Genomic DNA, 26,109 nt, shown 5'->3' with positions numbered 1-26,109 from the left:
GTTGTGGTGCACGGGCTTGGTTGCTCCGTGGCATGTGGGGTCTTCCTGGACCAGGGCTCAAACCCGTGTCCCCTGCATTGGCAGGCAGATTCTTAACCACTGTGCCATGAGGGAAGACCTATTTTTAATTTCTTGAGCAATCTGCATACTGTTTTACATAGTACCTGCACCAGTTTACGTTGTCACCAACAGTACATAAGGGTTCCCTTTTCTCAACATCCTCACAAGAAGTTATTTCTTGTCTTTTTATTAATAGCCATCTTAACAGGTTTGTGGTTTTGATTTGTATTTTCCTGATGATTAATGATATTTAGCTCATTTTTCTGTACCTGTTCATCATCTGTATGTCTTTGGAAAAATATTTGTTTAGATTCTCTGCCCATTTTTTAATTGGAGTGTTTTCTTTTTTCCTATTGGGTTGTATGAGTTTTTGGTATACTTTGGATATTAATCTCATCAGATATGTGATCTGCAAGTATTTTCTCCTGTATGTTGCCCTTTCATTTGGTTGATGGTTTCCTTTGGTGTGCAGAAGGTTTTTAGTTTGATGTAAACCCACCTTCTTTTTTTCTTCCTTTGCCTTTTATTTTTGCTGTTAAATCCAAAAAGTCATCTGCAAAATTGATGTCAAGGAGCTTACTGTCTATGTTTTTCTAGGAACTTTATGGTTTCAATTCTTACATTCATGTCTTTAACGATTTTGAGTTACTTTTTGTGTATGGTGTAAGATAGTGATCCAGTTTCATTCTTTTGCATGTGGTTGTACAGTTTAATGTGACTCTTTAGAGTCCTTGGGATTATTTGTTGTAAATTTTGAGAGAGGGCAATTCGTTGTGAGAGAATGGGATGGGGGTTAGATAGCAGCTGTCTGCTGTTATGATTAAGCTTTACACTTTGAGATCTCAGAATACGTTGTGTTGTTTTTTTGTGTGTGTGTGGGATAGGTATTTATTTATTTGGCTGCATTGGGTTTTCGTTGCTTCACGCAGGCTTTCTCTAGTTGTGGCAAGCAGGGGCTACTCTTCATCACGTTGTGCGGGCTTCTCATTGCAGTGGCTTCTCTTGTTGCAGAGCACAGGCTCTACGCTTGCAGGCTTCAGTTGTTGCAGCACATGGGCTCAGTAGTTGTGGCACGTGGTCCCTAGACTGCGGTGGCTTCAGTAGTTGCGGCACATGGGCTTAGTTGCTCCGCAGCATGTGGGATCTTCCTGGACCAGGGATTGAACCCGTGTCCCCTGCATTGGCAGGCAGATGTTTAACCACTGTGCCACCAGTGAAGTCTCACGTTAAGTTCTAATTTATTCATTTTTCAAGTAATGCTATTTGTGAACTGTACTTAAGTGGCATATTCATAGTTTAAGTATATTTTGATTATTTTTGAATCATTTTATTTTATTACAAAAGCATTTAGTCATTTTAGACAGTTTGAAAGATTTTTAAAAGATATAAAAATAAAAATCTTTTGTAATTTCACTACTCAGTATATTTATTTATGATTATGTATAAGCTTATCTTGCATGTGTATGTGTATTTTATTTTAGAAATGAACAAATGCTAAAATTTCTTTTTTTGGATTTGGTGTATAGTTGTATGAATTTTGAACACAGACATAGATTCCTGTAACCAGCACTACAAACAAGATTCTTAACAATCCTGTCACTCCAAGAAACTCTAGTGTGATATTTTTTTTTATAGTCCTATTATCTGTTCCTGCTTAACCACTGGCAACCACTGTTTTGTTTTCTGTCAGTATAATTTTGTGTTTTGGAGACTTGTGAAAGGTGAACTGAAACAGAATGTTAACATTTTGAGACTGGCTTCTTAGAATCAATGTTTCATCACTTTAAGTGGAATTTAGATACCACCATATAGGTGTTTTATCCTTCCCTTTTATATTGTTGTTGTCATATTTCATATACTTACCAAATTTCTATTGTATAATGTTATAATTTTTACATTCAGATGTCAAATATATGTTAAAAGAACTCAAGGGTAGAAGATTGCTCTGTGTTTATAGTTATTCAGGTAGTTACTAGTTTCTGTTGCTCTTTCTTCATTCCTGATATTCTGAATTTTTTTGATATCATTTCACTTGGGTCAAGAAACTTTCTTAACAATTATTTTAGAGCAGGTCCACTGATAGTCAATGCTTTTAGTGTTCCTCATCAAAGAATATCCTTATGTCACCTTTATTTCAAAAGGTATATTCATTGTATATAGATTTATGAGTTTAACAGTTCTTTTTTCCCAGCACTTTAAAAATAGTTTCCTTTTTTTTTAGCATCCAAGATTTCTGATAAGAAATATGCAGTGATAAGTAAAATGTTTTTCTCTGCCTGTTTTCGAGATGTTTTTCTTTGTTTTTAGTTTTCAGCAGTTTAATTATGAGTGTCTTAATGTGAATATCTTTAGATTTATCCTGTTTGGGGTTTGCTTATCTTAAATCTGCAGATATATATGTGTTTTTTCAAGCTTGTGAAGTTTTCAGCCATTATTTCTTCAAGTATTTTTTTCTGCACTCTAGGGATTCTGATTACAAGAATGTTGTATTTTGATATGGCTCACAGATTTCTGAGGCACCATTCTTTTTTATCCCCTCAATCTTTTTTTCTCTTTCTTTTAAGATAAAGTGATTCTGTTGATCTATTTTCATGACTCTTTCCTCTCCATCTCTGTTTTGCTAATGAGCCCATGAATGAGAGATTGTTTTAGTTTTATTCATTATGCATTTTTTATTGTGGTAAAGTATACATAACAAAATTTACTATTTTACCCATTTTTAAGTGTTGAATTAATTGGCGTTAATAACTTTCACATTGATTTGTAAACCCTATCCATCTTCAGAACTATTCCATTATCCCAAACTGAAACTCTTTACCCATTAAATAATGACTATCCCGTTACCCCCTTGCCCCTCCCCCCAGCCCCTGGTAACCACTCAGTGAGTTCTTATTTTGGTTTTTTGATTTTTCAGTTTTAAAACTTTAATCTGTTTTTTCATTATATCTTCTGTTTCCTTGTTGAGACATTGGTCTTTCTGTTAGTTTTTCTGTCCTTAAGTTGTTTCAGAGTTTTAAATCTTTCTGTTTTCACTCAGTATATGTGTCCCATCATAGTACTATATTCAGATCTACCTTATTTGTGTGTGTGTGTCTATGGTGTTAAAATATACATAACATTTGCCATTTTAATCATTTTTAAGTTTAGTGGCAGTAAGTATATTCAGAATATTAGGGAAACATCACCTCCATCTTCAGAACTTTCTACCTCATTCTTTGTAAAGTCTGCATAGAATTCCATAGTATAATGTGTATTAATAAATAACTTAATTGTTTCCCTGCATAGGGACTTTTTAATAAATTTTCATAGTTGGAAATTATGTGGCAAAAATGTCTATCCTGCATGTTGTTAAAAATAAGCTTTTATCTGTTACTTTGTTCCCAGGGACAGTTCTGGAAGTTAGGGTATTTGTAAAGGGTGTGTGTGTGTGTGTGTGTGTGTGTGTGTGTGTGTGTGTGTGTGTGTGTGTGTGTGTGTGTGTGTGTGTGTGTGTGTGTGTGTGTGTGTGTGTGTGTGTGTGTGTGTGTGTGTGTGTGTGTGTGTGTGTGTGTGTTTTAAAAAATTATATTAGGCCACTTCAGCGGGGTCTGTGCTGTGGCCGCAGGCAGACTGGCCTGCATGGGTCTGGTCCCTCGTGTCTGCGCTCTCAGGCTGTAAGCGGTCGATGGGATGGAGTGCTGCAGAGCAGGGTGTGGTGCCCGTCGTGGGGCTGGGGCAGCACGAGAGCCTGCCGAGAGGCTTGGGTATGGCGGGCGCCAGACCTGAGGCCTACCCCGCAGGGAGCAACCTGGTGCGGGCTATGGGGACGGAGTGGGGCAGCTGCCACGCTGAGCTGTGAGCCCTGCGCTTCCACTGCCGCTGCTTCGGCCCCTCGCGAAGCGCCGGGCAGCTCGGGAACATGGCCCTGGAGCAGCTCTGCTTGGTCCTCAAAGTGTTGTTAATAACAGTACTTGTAGTGGAAGGGACTGCTGTGGCCAGAAGGCCCAAGATGGAGAAAATATTGGAATCAAGCACATTCCTGCAACCCAGTGTGGGATTTGGGTTTGAACCAGCAATGGAGGTCATTTTGCTTCACCAAATTAACCTGACTCATATCCACCAAACAAAGAATGTATCTACATTTTGGAAGGTGCTCCATGTCAAAAAACAGAGTTGACCTTTGATGAACATTATTATATAGAACCATCATTTGAAAGTCAGTTTGATTACTTGGAAGTTCAAGATGGGCCGTTTGGTTTCTCTCCACTTGTAGATCGTTGCTGTGGTGTGAAAAGCCCTCCATTAATTAGATCACCAGGGAGATTCATGTGGATTAAGTTAAGTTCTGATGAAGAACTTGAAGGACTGGGATTTCCAGCAAAATATTTGTTTATTCCAGATCCAGACTTTACCTACCTAGGAAATTGCCAGTTTGAGCTGTCAGAAGCTGACGGAATAGTACGTTCTAGTGAGGTAGAACAAGAGGAAAACAACAAAACCTGGCCAAGCAGTTGATTGCATATGGACGATTAAAGCTACTCCAAAAGCTAAGTTGACATGGAAAGTGGATCAAGGGACTTACTTCTATGGTGGCACACTGGTTAAGAATCCGCCTACCAGTGCAGGGGACATGTGTTGGAGCCCTGGTCTGGGGAGATCCCACCTGCCGCAGAGCAACTAAGCCCGTGCACCACAACTACCGAGCCTGCGTTCTAGAGCCCGCAAGCCACAACTACTGAGCCCGCATGCTCTATGGCCTGTGAGCCACAACTGCTGAGCCCGTGTGCCACAACTACTGAAGCCCGCATACCTAGAGCCCGTGCTCCACAAGAGAAGCCAGAGAAGCCACTGCAATGAGAAGCCCTCGCACTGCAACAAAGAGTAGCCCCCACTTGCTGCAACTAGAGAAAGTCCACACACAGCAACAAAGACTCAACGCAGCCAAAAATAAATAAATAAATATATTTTAAAAAAGTTATATTCAAAGTGTATATATTTTATTTATTTTTATTTTTATTTTTTGCGATACGCGAGCCTCTCACCGTTGTGGCCTCTCCCGTTGCAGAGCACAGGCTCTGGACGCGCAGACTCAGCGGCCATGTGGGATCCTCCCAGACCGGGGCACAAACCCGTGTCCCCTGCATTGGCAGGTGGACTCTCAACCACTGCACCACCAGGGAAGCCCAAAAGTGTATATATTTTAATTGTGTACATAGTATAACTTATCTGGGCTTACAATTTTATTTTTTGTTTATCAGAGTGATATATGATTATTTAAAATTTTGAATATTGCATAAGTGAGTGCTTATAATTGAGATTATATATATATCAACTCTTATGTAATTTATGCATACATATAGTTATTATATATTCCTGGTTTAAAGAGGTGCGTTTCAGGTGTATGTATGTCCTTTCAAAAAGGGAGCAGCTAATCTTTAAATAATTCTAAAACAGCATTTATAGAATCTCATTAGCTAAGAGTTTTACAGACAAATGATTGAGTTCATCCAGTTTCTCTAGCTAGGAAATTTTATATAGATTATCTTTTCCTCACTTTTGGAAAGAGAGAGCACATATAGACATATTTCAGAGATATTGTGTGTTCAGTTCCAGATCACTGTAATAAATCGAATATATCAATAAAGCAACTCATGAATTTTCGGTTTCCTAGTGCATATGAAAGTTATATTTATACTGTATTATAATCTACTGTGTGCAATAGCATTGTATCTGAAAAAACGATATGCATACCTTAATTTTAAAATACTTTGTTGCTTAAAAATGCTAACCATTATCTGAGCATTCAGCAAATCATATTCTTTCTGGTGGAAGGGCCTCCTGCCTTGATGTTGATGGCTGCTGACTGAACAGGGTGGTGATTGCTAAAGATTGTGGCAACTGTGGCAATTTCTTAAAATAAGACAACAATTAAGTTTGCTGCATGAATTGACCCTTCCTTTCACAAACGATTTCTCTCTAGCATGTAATGCTGTTTGATAGCATTTTACCCCCAGTAAAATTTCAATATTGGAGTCATTCCTCTCAGACCCCGTCACTACTTTATCAACTAAGTTTATATGATGTTCTAAGTCCTTTGTTGTTATTTCAAGTCTTCACAGCATCTTCACCAGGAGTAGATTTCTTCTCAAGAAACCAGTTTTTTGCTCATCCCTTAGGAGTTATAACCAACTCCTTGTTGATTATAATTTCATCATGAGATTGCAGAAATTCAATCACATTGTCAGGGTCCAATTCTAATTCTGTTTCTACCACATCTGCAATTACTTCTTCCACCAAAGTCTTAAACCCTTCAAAGTCATCCATGAAGGTTGAAATCAACTTCCTCCAAACTCCTGTTAATGTTGATATTTTGACCTCTTTCCATGAATCATGAATGTTCTTAATGACATCTGGAATGGTGAATCCTTTCCAGGAGGCTTCCAGTTGGCTTTGCCCAGATCCAGCAGAGGAAATCACTGTGTATTGCAGCTATAGCCTTATGAAATGTATTTCTTAAGTAATAAGACTTGAAAGCCACAGTGACCTCTTGATCCATGGGCTGCAGAATGAATGTTGTGTTAGCAGACACGAAACAACATTAATCTCCATTGGAGATCTTGAGTGACCAGGTGCATTGTCAGTGAGCAGTAATATTTTGAAAGGAATTTTTTTTTTCTGAGCAGTAGGTCTCGACAGTGTGCTTAAAATACTCAGTAAACCATCTTTTCAACAGATGTGCGGTCGTCTAGGCTTTGTTGTTGTATTTGTAGAGCACAAGCAGAGTAGATTTAGCATAATTCTTAAGGGCCCTTGGATTTTCAGAATGGTAAGTGAGCTTTGGCTTCAACTTCAAGTCACCAGCTACATTAGCCCCTACACGAGAGTCAGCCTGTCCTTTGAAACTTTGAAGCCAGGCATTGACTTCTCTAATTATGAAAGTCCTAGATAGCATCTTATTCCAGAAGAAGGCTGTTTCATCTATCTTGAAAATCTGCTGTTTAATGTAACCACCTTCATTAATTATCTTAGATCTTTTGGATAACTTTCTGCAGCTTCTACATCAATACTTGCTGCTTCACCTTGTACTTTGATGTTATGGAGATGGCTTCTTTCCTTAAAGCCCATGAGCCAACCTCTGCCAGCTTCAGTCTTTTTTCTGTGGCTTTCTCACCTCTCTCAGCCTTCACAGAACTGAAGATAGAGTTAGAGCCTTGCTCTGGATTAGGCTTTGGTTTAAGAGAGTGCTGTGGCTGCTTTGATCTTCTCTCCAGACCACTAAAACTTTCTCTGTATCAATAATAGGGCTCTTCTGCATTTCTATCATTCGTGTGTTCACTGGAGTAGCACTTTTTATTTCCTACAATTATTTCTCCTTTGCATTCACATCTTGGCCAACTGTTTGGTGCAAGAAGCCTAGCTTTTGCCCTGTCGGCATTTGACATGTCTTCCTCACTAAGCTTAATCATTTCTAGGTTTTGATTTAAAACGAGAGGTGTGTAGCTCTTCCTTTTACTTGAACACTTAGAAGCGATTGTTGGGTTATTAACTGGCCTAATTTCAATATTGTTGTGTCTCGGAACAGGGAGGCCTGAGGAGAGGGAGAGAGAGGGGAAGATGGCTGGTTAGTGGAGCAGTCAGAACACACACACTTATCAGTTAAATTCACTGTCTTTTATAGCTGCAGTTCATGACACCCTGAAAAGATTACAATGTTAATATCAAAGGTCACTGATCACAGATCACTGTAAAAATATAATAATAATGAAAAAATTGAAATATTGTGAGAATTACCAAAATGTGACACAGAGACAGAAAGTGAGAAGCTTTTGGAAAAAGGGTGCTGATAGGCTTACTAGATGCAGGATTGCCACAAATCTTCAATTTGTAAAAATCTCAATGTGTAAAGTGCAATAAAATGAAGTGTAATAAAACAAGGTATGCCTGTATGCATTTAACAAAAAGTTCATTTAAAATGACAAATAACTCTCATGTTTTTCTTTTTTAAAAAAATATTTATTTATTTTTGGCTGTGTTGGTTCTTCGTTGCTGCGCGTGGGCTTTCTCTAGTTGCAGCGAGCGGGGACTACTGTTCGTTGCAGTGCACGGGCTTCTCATTGCGGTGGCTTCTTCTGTTGTGGAGCACGGGTTCTAGGTGCGGGCTTCAGTAGTTGTGGCACACGGCCTCAGTAGTTGTGGCTCACGAGCTCTAGAGTGCAGGCTCAGTATTTGTGGCGCATGGGCTTAGTTGCTCTGTGGCATGTGGGATCTTCCCGGACCAGGGATTGAACCCGTGTCCCCGGCATTGGCAGTGGATTCTAAACCACTGTGCCACCAGGGAAGTCCCAACTCTAGTTTTTTTATAAGGTGAATGATCCAGAAATACTAAGTTTTCAATCTTGTTAGACATATTTTTATTGGTTTCTTTTTTACTGGTCTGTCAGATTATCTGGGATTAACATAACATGACACAGTAAATTAGGTGTGAGAACTAAAAACTATGAAAATTTAGTTAAAAATTATTTTTCAACTAAAAATAATTTTTTTTAGTGACAACTTAAGTTTGATCCTTCTGGCCTCTACCTATATTATCTTGTTTAATATATTAAATGTTACACTAAAGTATAATTACATACAATCTTATTACCATACATTAATTGTGGCTTTGGGAAAAACACAGAAAACTTAGATTTTGTAAATGTCTTTCGTGATAGAAAAAGTTAGTGTGTTATCACTAAAGGAATTAATATTTTAATTTCAATTAAACTTGAACTGACTGGGCTTGCTTTTAAGTTATTCTTTAAATAGAAGTGCTTGATCATGTCTGGTTAGTTCTATGAGATACTCTCTCTTAAGAAATTTTAAATATTTAAATCATATTTTCTTTCTAATATATATGCATGACAGCCGTTATTGGGCAGTGATGAATACACTCAACGATCCGTACAGTTTGGTGCTACTGCCTAAGGGGCCAGTAGTTGTACCCAGAATTGATTTTATACCATTAGTGCTAATGTCAACACGGTAAAAATACATGGAATGTCTTAGTATTACTGTGAAAATAGTTTTGACTTTGGGGGACTCCTGAAAGGATTCTGGGACACTTATGGTCTAAGAACCACATGTAGAGAACCACTGCTTCTGGGGTTTTATTTTTCAGAGGTTTCTTAGATGGCGGCAGATATTTGTAGGCTGAGTAATCTTTGTTTGCCTTTGTTTTTTCATTCCACAGATACTTGGAAGCTAGACATCAGTTAACTTTTCAATGTTTTGTCAATATATGATTTAGGAGATTTCTTCGGATTGATTTTTACTTTTTTGGGTTGTGGCAGTTTGCACCTTGATTGATGTCAGGGATCCGAGGTTTTTACTTTTACCTTAAATAATTGAAGAAAACTTTTATTTAAGTTTTATAATTTACAACTTTGTATTTGTTGTAGATATTAGGAAGCAGTGAAGATATTTCCCTTGAGGGATATCACGAATTTTATTATTATTTTTTTGTTTTTTGCTTTCGTTTTTTTCTGGCCGCAACTGTGTGGCCTGTGGGATCTTAATAACAGTGAATATTTTTTGTTTTGTTTTGTTTTGTTTTGTTTTGGCCATCTGACATGTGGGATCTTAGTTCCCCGACCAGGGATTGGACCCTCGCCCCCTGCATTGGAAACTTGGAGTCTTAACCACTGGACTGCCAGGGAAGTCTCATGAATTTTATAATAAATGTTCCTGAGCTTCCAAATGAGGAACCAAATTTATACATCATTTTGGAGTAGAAAATTTGATGACAAAAGTATAGCTAAACAGTTTCAAACATATTATAAAGAATCATGGGAGCACATATTTTCCTTCTTCCTTAGTTTATGTTTCAGGGTAAATGCAGCATTCTATCAATACATATTCAGATTGAAAGGGAGACATTGTCCACCTATTCAAAAATGACTTTTCTTTTTCCTTTTTAAATCTGGATAGCTTAATTTTCTCCTTAGCTGTTGTGAAAAAAGTCATAAAAGAAGTTATTTTAGGACGATAGCTTTTCACAGTTGAGTCTGATTTTTATTTGAAGTTTTTTTCTCAGTGATGACTGAGAATCTATACTCTGTCTATATTTGGTGATAAATATTGTCCATTTTGTTTATAAGGTTTTTGTAGCTATTTGAACAAATGTCTTTTCCATTAAAATATGCATGTTAATTAAGCAGTGAAATGATACATTCTGTGACTCTTTAGTAATACATTTCTATTGTCTGAGTTCAATATAATTCTGAATTTGGAATTAATTCAGTTGCTTCAGTTCATAGAATTATGAATTTGTAAAATCCAGCTTACTTCAGTTGTTTCTTTTGTTTTTAAAATTAATTAATTTTTGGCTGTGTTGGGTCTTCGTTGCTGCGTGTGGGCTTTCTGTAGTTGCGGCGGTTTGAGGTTACTCTTCGTTGCGGTGTGCGGGCTTCTCATTGCAGTGGCTTCTCTTGTTGCGGAACACAGGCTCTAGGCACGCGGGCTTCAGTAGTTGTGGCATGCGGGCTTAGTAGTTGTGGGTCGTGGGCTCTAGAGCACAGGCTCAGTAGTTGTGGTGCATGGGCTTAGTTGCTCCATGGCATGTGGGTTCTTCCCGGACCAGGGCTCGAACCCGTGTCCCCTGCATTGGCAGGTGGGTTCTTAACCACTGCGCCACCAGGAAAGTCCACTTAAGTTGCTTCTAATTGTAACTTTGGTGACAGCACGTGAGATACTAATTACAAACACTAAGTATACTTATAGTAAGTTGATAGTGAGTCAGTTTTGTTTTGTTGGAGAAATCGAGCCCATTTAAGTTTTAGTTCATGTCAAAGTAATTTTAGTGGAAATAATTATTATATTTTACTTTACATAAATTTTAGAATGAATAAAAATGTGAAAGGAGTGCGGATTTGATTCCATTTTAAGGGAAGACTTGTCAATATCTTAAGTCATTTAATTGGGAAAAAAGCACCTAAGGAGAGAGAATGAGGTCTACTTTTTTAGTGTCTTCATCAAGTTTTCAGTCTCCGTTACACCAATTTGAGTTTTTAGTTTATGCCTAGCTTGAAGGGAATTGTGAGCATCAAGTTTGAGAGGCTGGAGAGAACTTCTAGGGTATTGTAGACCAACTTCATTCATTTATATGGGTTGAAGAATTTGAACCACGGAAGAGTTAAGTTTCTAGTTTAAGGTCTGTTAGTGAATTAGAAGCAGAGTAGCATCTGGAAAGAAACTCTACTGATGCTAACAGTCTTTCTTGAGACCTATTACATATTTGACAGCAAATATTTTCCACATCTAACTACATACTTACATTTTGTTTACTCTGTACAGTCAGTCTTCACTTTGCAGGCTTCTGATATGCTCGAATTTCTGTTGGTATAGTTTAGTTAAAAAACACCGGTCACCTAACAATACAGTTCAACTGTCATTTACTGTGGTATGTTAACTGAATAATTGTGTAGTGTATAAACTTTGATGCTCGCTCTTCAGTTCACAAATCGCTACATATATCAATAGATAGATGCCCATAATAATTGGTGACCAATCACATTACTTCTCTCAAAGTCTGTTGGAGGTTGGTCACTGTGCGTCTGTTATTCATTTTTTGTACAGATAGCAAAGTTTACAGATGTGTTACCTCTTTGTTTTCCAATGATAAATTCATGTGACATTTTACAAAACTGGACAATCAAAGGAGAGAGTTGACCAGCAAAGATGGAAGTTCATCAAAGAAATGAAAGGTGATAATACTAGATCTGAAAAATTGGATGTTATAGAAGATTTGAAAGTAGTGGCAGGTAGTGAAGATAGGACAAGTACTTTTCCTGTATGAAGGTTTGGTATGAACTGTATTGAAAACATGAGATGAATATAAAAAATAAGGTAAAATTGCTTCAACATCATATAGTTTAAATTGTAATAGAAACAGATCTCAATCAGTTTGGCTAACATTCATGCCAAGCTGCATTGAAAGAAAACTAATTACAAGGAGACTGAAGAAATTTTCATTACCAGTAAAGGCTGGTTTCATTTCAGAATCAGCATGCTGCTAGAGCAGATAGGGATGCTGCTGTGAATTTTACTCCCAGATTCCAAAGATTAGTTGAGCAAATAATTGATCATCAACTATTTAATGTGGGATAGGTCTGTTTTGGAAGGCAGTCTCATCAGTAATTTATGTGACGGAAGACAGGATCATGAAGTGGTCATAAGGTGGAGAATATAGATATAAAGTCTGAGGAACTTAGTAAAGGCAAATTTATGAACATAAATGAAGAAAAGTGATTGTGACAGAAAGGATGAAAATGTCTCAGGAAGTGACTGGAAAAAATATCACGTTAAAGGAACTCTTGGAAGTATATGACAAGATTGAAAGGGCAAAGGATAAAATGTTTCATGTCCAACCAAACTTGGAAAGATTTATGACATTTTGCCAAGGCTTGGAAGAGATACTTATTCTGTATCATAAGTTATATGAGGAAAAGAAGGAGGTAAGCACTGTCTTACTTTCTTGGTAAGGTTTTTACAAAGAAACAAAATACTGATTCTCAATGTTTCTTATGTTTTAAATTATAAAATAGTAAATATTACACAGTATTCTTCATTTCTCTGTACATTTTAACTGACAGTAAAAGAGTCTTAAACAGAACAATGTAATTTTTTCCCTTTAATTATTCAGATTGCTTTGCTTGATTTCAGATTGCAAAGTCATTTTTGTGGTCCTGTACTACAGTGCAAAGTGAGCACTTCCTGTATAAAAAGTATGTTTTTCCCATAAGAAATTTGTTATATTTTCCAAGTTGATAAAATGATTATAAAGATTATCAATATGAATAAATTTGAAGCTTTAAGTAAAGGATGTTTGAATTGGAGTAGCAATAGGGAAAAAAGACTAGCATTACAATTGTGGGGTTGAGGGAAGAGGACTGGACATTTAATTTGGAGTGGTCTGTTGCAAGCATAAAAACTATTTGATGCTCCTGCTTAATTTTTGTGATTCTTGCAAATTTTAAAGTAAACTGAGGATGTTTAAGTTTTTAATATAAAATGAGTTTTAAATACTTATTAACTAGTAAAAGTAATTCTTTTGTTCAGCAAACATTTATTGATCTTCTGTATGTTAGGCATTGTTGTTGTAGGTGCTAGGCTTACAGCAGTATGGGACAGACACAGATCTCTCTAGACTAGAATATACTTTAACTTTCTTCCTGCTTTGAACTGGTAAGAACAGATACTACACTTGATCTTAGCCGAAAGGCCGAGAAGTGATTCCCTGCTTTGAAAAATGTAGAATCTCTAATTCTTTATGAGTCTTGATTTCATTTAGGTTCTGTTGAAAGAAACTATTTTTACTTTTTGTATAACTTTAAAGGCTTTTGTGTAGACAGTGTTTATTGTTCCTTCTTTAGATAGTCTCCAAAATGGGGTTACAACTCCAGGTTTATATAACCCCTGTCGATGGGATATTTCATGATACAGCTTCAGAGATGTGGATGGGTACTTGATTTCTTATAGAATCCCCAACTTGGGAGTAAAGTTTTTATAGTTGCTGTCATAGACGCATCTGTAGGTGTAGAGCTGGGAAAGAGTTGTGAATTCTGCCTTGTTCAGGAGGTTGGATGTTTGTGGATTATGTGAGATTATGGCATCGTTAAAGAGTTGTAACTTTAGTTTAGACATTAGCTATTGATTTTAAGACTGGAGAAGCTTAAACACTGCACAGTGGTCTAGAGAGATGAAACTACGTGATGGATTGGGTGAGCTGTAGGTCATTAGCTAGAGTATTTGCTTTTGGAATGGGGATGTAATGGGTATATGAAGGCAGGAAAAGATGAAGCAGTAGAGGAAGTAGGGCCAGACTGTGGAGGGTCAGAAGTTTGGGCTTTTTTCTGGGGAGCCTTTTTCACAGCGCTATGTGTGTGTACTTTTAAACTCTCAGTACCTCCATTTCTTCACCTACAAAATAGAGGTGTTAACAGTACTTACTTGATGAGATTTTGAGGAGGTTAAATTGAATTAAGTCATGTAAAGTGCTTGAAAAAGACCAGACACAGGGTAAGGTTCTTGCTAAGTATTGACCACTAATCATTATGGTTTGTGAACCATTGCATCAGGTAATCTAAAAAATTCTGTAATCAGGCAGTTGATAGAAATGATAATCACAAATGGTTAATAACTATATGGAAAGATGCTTCAAAATTATGAAAATGAAAGCAATTAAATGTAAATAAAACAGCAAAATGCAAATTTAAATGAGATAACATCTTTTTCCTACCAAATTGAGGATGGTGAATAAAACTCCATGCCAAATGGTGGAAAAGTTCTATAATATTATATTTGGAAAAAATATCTGATCACAGAACTCTTTTTTCTTAGGGCCCCTTGAAGGTTTTGCATAACAAATAATGAGAAATGCAAAGTTATGATATTCACTTTATATAAAAGATACTGAGAGATTATACAACACAATGTGCTATGGCCTATAGGTATCCCACGATAAAAAAGATTTATCTAGAAGGTGATACTGACACATACATAAGTTAACTGTGCCATAAGTGACTGTAAATGAAATGTGAATCAAGTGCTACAGAGAAGGAGTCAAGAATTCTAAATGGGTTATCAGAAAAGGCCTTATTGAAGAGCTGTATTTTAAAGAAGCACTGGAGAGAATTCCCTGGTGGTCCAGTGGTTAGAACTCCACACTTCCACTGCTAGTGGCTCCGATTAAATCCCTGGTTGGGTAACTAAGATCCTGCAAGCTGCGCGGCACGGCAGAAAAAAAAAACAACAAAAAAACCCAGCAGTAGCATTGGAATTTTATCAGATAGAAGTCATTCCCAGTAGAAGGAAAACAATATGAGAATGGTATGATGAGAACTTTGGGTAGGAGTAAGAAATAACCTTACTCCATAGAGTAATTTTCAGAGCACGAATCTTCCTTCTTGCCATCTCCTTCATTTTTTTTTCTTAGGATAAAGTCCAGTGTCTAAACATGACTAATACTTAGGGTGACCAAACTGATACTTTTTTTTCTTTGCTTTTATTTTTTTGGCTGCACCCTGTGGCATGCCAGATCCTTGTTCCCCGACCAGGGATCAAAACCTGCGCCCCCTGCATTGGAAGCGGGGAGTCTTAACTACTGGACTGCCAAGGAAGTCCCAAACTGAGACACTTTTGAGAGTGAAAGGGAGCACATTAACAATTACATGGGGATGATAGGCCTAAGCTGAGATGCTTTTGGCTAACTGGAATATGTGGTCACCCTGTCTATGAAGAATGTCCAGTGTTTGGCCCATGATTTGTCATCAGCTTTATTTTACAGTGCTGACCTGCTTTACTGCCAGAATTCTTATCCACCTAGTCTTTCTGAATTTTGAATTCTCTATTTTATCTCCTGCTAAGAACCTTTACATTTGCTGTTCTTTTCTTGAACCTTCTCTCCCATCTTTTCACCTGTTTTAATTCTTAGTCATCCTTCAGATCTTAAATTACAGAAGTGTTTCTTTGTCTCTCCTGACCTCCTGTATAGGTTAGCTCATCATGGAGAGTAGTGGTTTATCTAAAACCCTAAGATGTGTTGGAAATATAACTGATAGTCTTACTACTGATCAGTTGAAGAGAATGGAGGAAAAGTTTTGAGAGTTCTTGTTTGACTTCCAGGGTGTTGGGGCTACTACTAAAATGAAAAAAGGTGAAAAGAGTAGGTTTTAGAGAAGAAGAGGCTGAAGCACATTTGATAGTTTTCAGTATCTGCTTAATCATTGAAAAATCCACCTTCAGCTCCCTCAACTGTTTTATAGCTATTGGTCTATTGTTTAGTTTTCATTGAATAAATTTATCATATAAACTCTCAAATTGTTACAGATATTAAAACCAGTTTGAGAAAGTGTTTATGGTATTAGGCATTCTAGCAATTATGTCCAGGGAATTTGTGAAGTTGTATGGAGGATCAAAGAGAAAAGTAACTTTTTTTTTTTTTGCGTTACGCGGGCCTCTCACTGTTGTGGCCTCTCCCGTTGCGGAGACGCGCAGGCTCAACGGCCATGGCTCACGGGCCTAGCCGCTCCGCAGCATGTGGGATCTTCCTGGACCGGGGCATGAACCCGTGTCCCCTGCATCGGCAGGCGGACTCTCAACCACTGCGCCACCAGGGAAGCCCAAATTAACTTTTTAAAAATAAAATAAAAATTATTGGTTTAGGATCCAATAAGTTTCTTTTTTTTAAAAAAATTATTTTATTCTTGGCTGCATCGGGTCTTAGTTGCGGCATGTGGGATCTTCATTGCGGTGCGTGGGCTTCTGTCTAGGTGTGGTGTGTGAGTTTTCTCTGTCTAGTTGTGGCACGTGGGCTCTGTAGTTTGCAGCATGCGGGCTCTGTAGTTGAGGCATGTGGGCTCAGTAGTTGTGGCATGTGGGCTTAGTTGCCCCATGGCATGTGGGATCTTAGTTCCCCAACCAGGGATTGAACCTCCGTCCCCTGCATTGGAAAGTGAACTCTTTACCACTGGACCACCAGGGAAGTCCCAATAAATTTCTAACTGTGATTTTTTTTTTTTTTTGGCCACACCACGTGGCACGTGGGATTAGTTCCCTGACCAGAGATCGAACCCGGGCCCCCTGCAGTGGAAGCGCAGAGTCCTAACCACTGGACAGCCAGGGGATTCCCTCTAACTGTGATTTTTTAAATGTTTAATTTTTTTTCTGCAGGTGGCTGTGGGTGGTGTTTATCAATTCACAGTATATTGGGATTTTTAATTCCTCCAGGGTTAGGGAACTTCAGTGTTCTGTTTTTTAAGTAAAAATATAGTTTATCCCCAATGCTTAATTTTTGAAATACAGAGGGCTGAAACATTTGCCCAGTGCTTTCCTTTTATTTTAAGCAGTGGACACATTTTTACAAGTGAAATGTTGTAATGAACCCTAATTTTTAAAACAAGGGAAGATATCTTTTATTAGTGTAATCATATTGCTTACATTTACTGTATATTTACTTTGCTAAGTACCATGCTAAATGCTTTTCATTTAATCATCCTAACAATCCTGGGAAGTGTAAGTATCACTATATATATATTTTGTGGGTAAGGAAATTTGAAAGTAAAAACCTTAAAGTTATTTATTTTATAAGTTTAAATATGAACAGTTATATGTTTTGAATGGGTAGAACCTATGAGACTATTTTGATAACTAAAAATGAACCGGTAATTTTTTGTCCTAAATTAATATCTATATTCATTTATTTTTTTAATTTTAAGTTTTGTAGTACTGAGAAAATCCTTGCCCATACAAAATATTTATTATGGATTTTTAAAAAAATATTTACTTATTTGGTTGCACCAAGTCTTAGTTGTGGCAAATGGGCCCCTCAGTTGTGGCTCCAGGGCTCCTTAGTTGCGGCATGTGGGGTCCTCAGTTGTGGCATGTGAACTCAGTTGTGGCATGTGAACTCAGTTGCGGCATGCATGTGGGATCCAGTTCCCTGCGTTGGGAGCTCGGAGTCTCATCCACTGCGCCACCAGGGAAGTCCTGAAGTCAGCTTTGCTTTTAAGTCCAGTTAAATCTTTCATGAAACTTGAGCGATGAGTAGTACATTAATTTCAAAGCTAAATTACTATTTGTATCTAATTTCTTATTTATAAATATACAGGCTGGACAAGAAGCACCCAAACATATTTAGCGAAATCACTATATTGTAACAAAGCTAAGTCTTATTACTTGTACATTTGTTGACACCCCATTGGTTAGATTATAGGCCAAGCAGGTGTTCTGGAGTCCTGATGGAGTCCATAATTGAGAGTGATGTTAGTGTGACCTGCTTGGGCAATGTTAAGTGAGTAGTCACCAGCAGGTTTGAATTAAAACAAATAAAAACTCAAAAAAACACACAACCCAATCAAAAAATGGGCAGAAGATCTCAATAGACATTTCTCCAAAGAAGACATATACATGGCCAACAGGCACATGAAAAGATGCTCAACGACACTAATTATTAGAGAAATGTGAATCAAAGCTACAATGAAGTATCACCTCACACCAGTCAGAATGGCAGTCCTCAAAAAGTCTACAAATGATAAATTCTGGAGAGGGTGTGGAGAAAAGGGAACCCTGCTACACTGTTGGTGGGAATGTAAATTGGTACAGCCACTATGGAGAACAGTATGGAGGTTCCTTAAAAACCTAAAAATAGAGCTATCATATGATCCAGCAGTCCCACTCCTGGGCATGTATCTGGAAAAAACCAATAATTTGAAAATATACATGCACCCCAATGTTCACTGCAGTACTATCTACAATAGCCAAGACATGGAAGCAACCTAAATGACCATCAACAGATGAATGGATAAAGAAGATGTACATATATACAGTGGAATATAACTCAGCCATTTTAAAAAAGAATGAAATAATGCCATTTGCAGCAACATGGATGGACCTAGAGATTATCTTACTAAGTGAAGTAAGTCAAAGATAAATATCATATGATATCACTTATATGTGGAAACAAAAAGAATGAAACAAATAAACTTATTTGCAAAACAGAAAGAGACTCACAGACTTCAAAAACAAATTTAAGGTTACCAAAGGGGAAAGGTGGGTGGGAGGGATAAATTAGGAGGTTGGGATTAACATACATACTACTATATATAAAATAATCAACAAGGACCTATTGTATAGCACAGGGAACTCTACTCAATACTCTGTAGTAACCTATATGGGAAAAGAATTTGAAAAAGAATAGATATGTGTATATGTATAACTGAGTCACTTTGCTGTACACCTGAAACTAACACAACATTGTAAATCAACTATACTCCAATATGAAATAAAAAGGATTTTTAAAGAAGAAAAAAACAACAACAAAATCAAAATGAGTCAAAGACAGACTCTCCCCTAATTGATGCTCTGCCTTATCAAGAAGTTCAAATACATAAAGAGTTAGCACTAAAATGAGGTAACCTCATCACACAGGAAATTGTACTTGAGGGACTTCATTGTATTAAACATATTATTTATTTAACACATTTGAATGTATATTTTAAAAATTATTCTTTAAAAAATACTGGTATATGCCCACATAACAACTCCCTGTTAATCTTGTTTCAGTAGTGCCTTTTGGTTTTTAATACCTAAACTTTATAGAAGTATTTTTCTCAATGTGTTTTTAAAACAGCTTAATAGAGATGTAATTCATATGTCATGCAGTTCACCCATTTAAAGTGCATAATTCAGTAGCTGTATTTTCACAGTTGTGCAGCCACATCAACGTTAGAACATTTTCATCACCAGAAAAAAGAAAGGCAGTATTGTAGAAAAAGTGCATTATCTTCAAACACTTGGATCCCCTTCTTTCTTTTTTTCTTACATATTTTACTTTATTTTTAAAAATTTTATTGGAGTATAATTGCTTTACAATGTTGTGTTTCTACTGTACAGCAAAATGAATCAGCTGTACATATACATATATCCCCTCTTTTTTGGATTTCCTTCCCATTTAGGTCACCACCGAGGACTGAGTAGAATTCCCTGAGCTGTACAGTAGGTTCTTATTAGTTATCTATTTTATATGTAGTATCAATAGTGTATATATGTCAATCCCAATCTTCCAATTCATCGTACCACCCTCGGATCCCTTTCAGTGCAGACAAGTGCTTTCATTCTTTGGCTTGCAGTCACATCTCCCATTTCCCTTTTATTCTAGAACATAGCTCATTGAGTGGAATGGTAGGTAGAATAACCTTTACAATTTCTTTTCTTTGCTTTCCTTTTCAGTGTTCATATCATTGAATTCAGTTATGTTAAATGTGTTTAATGAATCACCTGCACTATAATTTTTTATTTTCTCTTTTTGTTTGCTTTTGGAAACTCTGACATTTCACCAGGATGTATCTTTTTTTTTCGCTTTCTCTTTGTTATTTGGTGGACCCATTCAATCTCAAATATTAATTTATTTAGTTCAGGGAAATTTTCTTCTATTATTTCACCTGTCTATTGTTCTCTTCTTTGGATTTGCCTTTGAGATTTCTGTTACACCTAATCGTTTAATCTTCCATGTTTTCATATAAAGTATCTTCCAACTCTTTGACTTTTTGTTTTTTGGAAACTGATTGAGAACTCTGTCGTTAGCTTGGCCAGTAAGATTTTTATTTTTGCTGCCATTTTCTTGTTTCCAAATATTTTCTCATGTCTCCTTTTCATGGCCCATCTAAATATTTTCTGATGTTTAGTTTTTTGTATCAGTAGCCTCTCAGATATCTCAGATACCACTTAAAATATTTTTTAGAAGTTCGTTTTCTGTAAATTGTTTCCTTCTGGAGTGGTTATTCTGTTAATTCACCTTGAGCCTTCTCTTTCCCATAGTTAATTTCTTTCAGAAACCTGGGATCCTCGGTTGTCTGTTCACATTTATGAGTGTTAGCTAGCTGTCGTGTTGTGTTTCATCTGTAGTTACGTAGGTAGTTCTTTTTCCCTGAAGTTTTTCCCTTGAATGGGGAGATTTCACTCTAGCTTAGTAGGCAAGGTTTATCACAAAGCTGACTTGTTTCTGTTTTTGCCTCATTGATGAGTAGTAGGTAGAGAAGCAGGAGATTGGAATGCTCAAACTTGCCAAAGTGAGGAGACCTTTGAAGACTAGGAGTGAAACATACTAGTAGTGTCTTTATTAGCTTCTGGGTGGAGTTGCCGCTGCTTTACTTTTTTCCCCCCATGTCTGTTTTAAAGGCCTGAAATTACGTCAGACTTGGCTCTGCTTCTGTCTTGGGCCCTAACATACTCAAAAAGGAACCATTCCTGTAATATGGCTTACTTTCATTTAAAGAGAAGCAGAGGGACTTCCCTGGTGGTCCAGTGGTTAAGAATCTATCTTGCAATGCAGGGGACACTGATTTGATCCCTGGTCAGGAAACTAAGATCCCACATTCCACAGGGCAACTAAGCCTGCGCACCGCAATTAAGAGCCCGAGTGCCACAACGAAAGATCCCGCGTGCTGCAACTAAGACCCGACGCAGCCAAAAAATAAATAAATATTAAAGAGCAGCAGACTTCTGGCTTTAGCCTAAGAGCAAAACCTATTGATGCTGGTTGTTCTGTTTAGTTATTATTTTTTTAATTAATTAATTTTGGTTGTGTTGGGTCTTCAGTGCTGCACGCGGGCTTTCTTTAGTTGCCTCAAGCAGGGGCTACTCTTCGTTGGGTGCGTGGGCTTCTCATTGCAGTGGCTTCTCTTGTTGCAGAGCACGGGCTCTAGAGTGTAGGCTCAGTAGTTGTGGCGCATGGGCTCAGTAGTTGTGGCTTGCAGGCTCTAGTGCACAGGCTCAGTAGTTGTGGCACACGGGCTTAGTTGCTCCGCAGCATGTGGCATCTTCACGGACCAGGGCTTGAACCCGTGTCCCCTGCATTGGCAGGCAGATTCTTAACCAATGCGCCACCAGGGAAGCCCTGTTCTGTTCAGTTTTGATTAGAAGTTTTACATAGTTCTTAATAATAAGTGTTGTTAGTAAGTTCTCAGTAAGTGTTGGCTGTGTTTTTTATTATTATTATTACAAAAGTATATGATCCTCTGTATTTTGTGATAGGAAAGTGATTTTTGAAAAATAAGTAGCTTTTTTGAATCACTTTTTTGTACACCTGAAACCTTGTAAACCAACTATACTTCAGTTTTTTTTTTTTTTTTGGGGTACGCGGGCCTCTCACTGTTGTGGTCTCTCCCGTTGCGGAGCACAGGCTCCAAACACGCAGGCTCAGCGGCCATGGCTCACGGGCCCAGCTGCTCCGCGGCATGTGGGATCTTCCCGGACCAGGGCACGAACCCGTGTCCCCTGCATCGGCAGGTGGACTCTCAACCACTGCGCCACCAGGGAAGCCCTATACTTCAGTTTTTTAAAAAAACCTTAAAAAAATAAAATAAGTAGCTTTTTTATAGTGAGGGCATGTATTTATGTCTTCATTTTTGTGTTGCGGGCTTTGGCCTGAGAACCCGTTTTATTCATTCTGAATTTTACTTTACTCTGTTTGGTGGTGTTTTTGTTCATGTTGTTGTGAATTCATATACTTTGGGTTGAAGATTACAGCTCTAAGGAGAGCAAGGAGGGACACTAAAGGGTATGAATGAAGGATATGATAATAATGTTACTTTTTCTTTTTTTGCTTTTTCAGTTTGAGCAGAAAACTGGTGCAGTTTTTGATGAAATTGTAGAGAACTGTAAGTACCGTTCTAGAAAGAAACCAATCATGTCTTTAGCTAGATAATAAATATGTCTAGAGAAAACATTAATCTGTAATAGTGATTAGTTAGGGCTAATTAATGTGATGGTCCAATTTGATTTAAGTTTAGATCTTATCACACTTTGTTAGTATTTTAATAAAGTTAATCTGAATTGTAAGAATCTTACTCTTTTCTTTAAATATTTTATTCTCATAGTTATTAATGTTGAAATATAGCCATGCTTTGTGTGTGTGTGGATCATATTGAACTTATCACTCAGTAAAGGTTTCTACTTTGTTTACAGGGTCTCTTAATTTTCTCTTCATATTTTTTCCATTGTTATATGGTTTTCTTAAAAGAAACTTTGTTTCTTAGATTATAAAAGTAATACATTCTATTTTATAATACAAAAATGAATAAAGCAGAAAATAAAAGCCTTTACCATTCTCCAAGGAGAATCAGTTTTAAACATGTAATATATATCTTTCCAGACTTTTTTCTATGAATGTAAATGTATATCTCTATGTGATGGGAGGGGATTTATGTATCCTGTGAATGTTGTTCTTGCTTTTTTCATACAACTGCCTAGATATATTCTGTGTCAGTGGATATGGACCTATTGCATCCTTTCTAGTGGGTACTCAGTATTTTATTGTATGGCTGTACTATAAGTTAATCAGATTCCTCTTTTACATGTGTGTGTATTATTTTCAACTTTTTACTATTATAAACAATATTAAGTATGCATTTCTATACACATCTTTGTCTACTTGCTGAAGTGTTTTTGTAGGATAAATTCTAAGGATAGACTTTTTCTTCCAGTTTTATTGACATATAATTGACATACTGTTTTGACTTACATACATCGTGAAATGATTACCTCAATAAGTTTAGTGAATCTAACAATAGAATTGATGAATCATCAAAGGATGTTCATGCAGTTGTTTATGAAGGATAAATTTTATCATCTAGAATTCCTGAGTCAAGGAGAATGTTCATTTCTTTTGTTTTTTGTTTACTTTCACCAGAAGGATCTGTGAGTACCTTCTTTCTCTTTGGAATTAGTTTGTTTATATTTTTTGAGTGATAACAGTTTTCAGACTACATGTTGAGAAGTAACTAGCTCTCCTGATCCTCGTTGGGTTTAGTTATTGAATATCCTTTCTGTTGCATTTAAGCAAGAAAAATAGACTCTTGCTCACTTATCCAGAAAAACACTTCAGAAGTATATTGGGGGATTTCACAGAATTTAGGGAGGAGGTAAAGAACAAATTTCCCCCAGGGAACTCAGTCTAATGTGATTGTGGGCCTGTTGTCTCTAGTACTGCCAGAAAGCAGTTATGCTCCAATGACTTTTAGTCATTATTTTTATCCATTTTAGATTTTAAGTTCCTAGGAAGAAGATTATGATTGGGCCAGCTTGCATCCGATGTTTATCTTTGAACCAGTCATCTGTGGTCAGGGGTAACAGATCAAAAAGTAAAACATGGGGCTGTTAGAAGGTATCCCTCAGCCATTATGTCTCACTTTTAGCAAATAAATTTTGATTTCCTGCTTCTGGATATGCCTTTGCTCAAGCCTGTATACTAGTAATAGAAATTAATCAAATAGCTTTCTAATGATGGTTTTAATCTGATGCTTTATTTGTTAAAGATGTTGCAGTAACAACAATCTTAAAGTGGTAGCAGAAATCTTAAGGCAGTAACCAAGCTGCTATACAATGGGTCTGTACACACAACATTTGGGGTTTATGTTTCTGGTGCCTGGTGCTTTTTTTGCTTCATCCCTGCAAACATTTTTAGGCTGGAGATTTACAAGCAGGGGATTTTATACCAAATGTTAAGTGCAAATGGTGTGGTAAAGATTACCTTTATCTCCCCCTTTCTGGTAGTTTATAATTAAGGGGCTGTTGAAGGCAGAGAAGTGACTAGCTTGGAAGAGGAGACTGGCCTCCCTCCGTGAAGGGAACTCAGGAACACAGACACCTATTCAGGAGAGATAAGGGCAGACTGCTACATAGATGGTATTCAGGAAGTGCTTGATTCCAAAGATGGTCATTTGAGGCCTACCATTTTGTCTTGATGTCGATGTACAGAAAAAGGGAAATTCACTGTTTCTCAGGCAAGTGCATCAAAATGTTTTGTGTAATACCAGACTTACCATATGTTCATTGCCCAAGACCACCAGGACGTGCGGCTTCACATATTTGGTTTTATAGATCAAGTTCGGCCCTTCTAGGGCACAATCCTTCTGAAACTTTCAGCAGACTATAGTGTCTGCTAATTGTTGGGACGCATAAACTGATAGAATGTAACTCCATCAGTGAGGACTTTGCGAAATTTGGTTTAAACATGAAAAAGCTGAATTGATTTTACAAATATGTAGTGTTTTCGGTGAAAGGGATTTAAAAGAAAAAAGCCTTCAATATTTTATGCAAATCAAAAGAGAGAGTAGGGCTGTCCAACTTCTAGTTCATCATTTGGAGGATTTGTGCTGTGGATTATTCAAGATAACATGGTGATAGTGGAAGTGACTGTTATACGGTGCATTACCCTAATTCATGTTCCCTTAACCATTGCCACTTTATGTGAAGTTTGAAAGAAGTTCAGATAGAATAGAGAGGGACTTCCCTGGTGGTCCAGTGATTAAGACTCCGTGCTCCCAATGCAGGGGTCCGGGTTCCATCCCTGGTCAGGGAACTAGATCCCGCATGCCGAAACTAAGAGTTCACATGTGCAGCTCAAGATCCCACATGCCACAACTAAAAAAGATCCTGCATGTGGCCACGAAGATTTCGCATGCCGCAACTAAGACCTGGCGCAGCCAAATAAATATAAGAAAAAATAGAACAGAGAAATTAAAAAAATTTTTATTGAAGTATAGTTGATTTACAATGTTGTGTTAATTTCTGAATTGCCCCCTAGTTCACTAGAATCACAGGTTTTGAATTATAATTGTTATTTGGTAGAAATAAAGGAATAATTGGTAAAAGAGATTTCTGTGCATTAATTTTGTATCCTGCTACTTTATGAAATTCATCGGTTAGCTCCAGTAGTTTTTTGGTGGCATTTTTAAGATTCTCTATGTATAGTGTCATGTCACCTGATATGATTTTTTTTTTTTCTGATGTGATTTTAAATGGGATTTTTTTTTAAGCTTTCTTTTTAAGATTTCATTGTTAGCGTAAAGAAATGCAACAGATATCTTTACATTAAGCTTGTATCCTTTTACCTTGCTGAATGCATTTATTAGTTCTAATAGTTTTTGTGTGGAGTCTTTAGGGTTTTCTATATAGAGTATTGTGTCATCTGTGTACAATGACAATTTTACCTCTTGCCTTCCAATTTGGATACATTTTCTTTTTCTTGTCTGATTTCTGTGGCTAGGACTTCCAATATTATGTTTGAATAGAAGCAGTGAGATTGGGCATCCTTGTGTTGTTCCAGAATTTAGCAGGAAGGCTTTCAGGTTTTCACCACTGAGTGCTGTATTGACTGTGGGTTTGTCATAAATGGCTTTTATTATGTTGAGATATGTTCCCTCTATACCCATTTTGGTGAGAGTTTTTATCATGAATGGATGTTGAATTTTATCAAATGCTTTTTCTGTATCTGTTGGTTTTTGTCTTTTGTTGATGTGATGTATCACATTGATTGCTTTGCATATGTTGAACTATCCCTGTGACCCTGGAATAAATCCAGGTTGATCATGTTGTATAATCCTTATGTGTTGTTGGATTCTGTTTGCTAATATTTTGTTGAGGATTTTTGCACCTGTTTTCATTCAAAGATATTGGCCTGTAATTTTCTCTTCTTGTATTTTCTTTGTCTGGTTCTGGTATTAGGGTGTAGGTGGCTTCATAGAATGAATGCGG

At 37.1% G+C, this 26,109-nt stretch overlaps 1 protein-coding gene and 2 pseudogenes across 4 annotated transcripts in view; 2 read left to right on the top strand and 1 right to left on the bottom strand.

Moving 5' to 3' along the window:
- Positions 1 to 26,109, top strand: part of ZMYM4 (zinc finger MYM-type containing 4) — a 176,861-nt gene that overhangs the window by 51,199 nt on the left and 99,553 nt on the right. For 3 of the 4 annotated variants that reach the window (XM_030869680.2, XM_060307959.1, XM_060307950.1), the window contains one exon: positions 22,187 to 22,232. The exons of the other annotated variant lie outside the window; for it this stretch is intronic. In XM_030869680.2, coding sequence (XP_030725540.1) covers positions 22,187 to 22,232 — 46 coding nt within the window. Of the gene's footprint in view, positions 1 to 22,186; positions 22,233 to 26,109 lie in introns of those variants that run through there. 4 annotated transcript variants of the gene reach the window in all.
- Positions 3,959 to 6,176, top strand: LOC132594054 (neuropilin and tolloid-like protein 2 pseudogene; annotated as a pseudogene).
- Positions 13,197 to 13,309, bottom strand: LOC115867203 (U2 spliceosomal RNA; annotated as a pseudogene).

The sequence above is a fragment of the Globicephala melas genome, chromosome 1 (genome assembly GCF_963455315.2).
Source record: "Globicephala melas chromosome 1, mGloMel1.2, whole genome shotgun sequence".
Classification (NCBI taxonomy): domain Eukaryota; kingdom Metazoa; phylum Chordata; class Mammalia; order Artiodactyla; family Delphinidae; genus Globicephala; species Globicephala melas.
The sequence above is the reverse complement of the archived record's forward strand: the minus strand, read 5'-3'. Positions and strand labels throughout refer to the sequence as shown.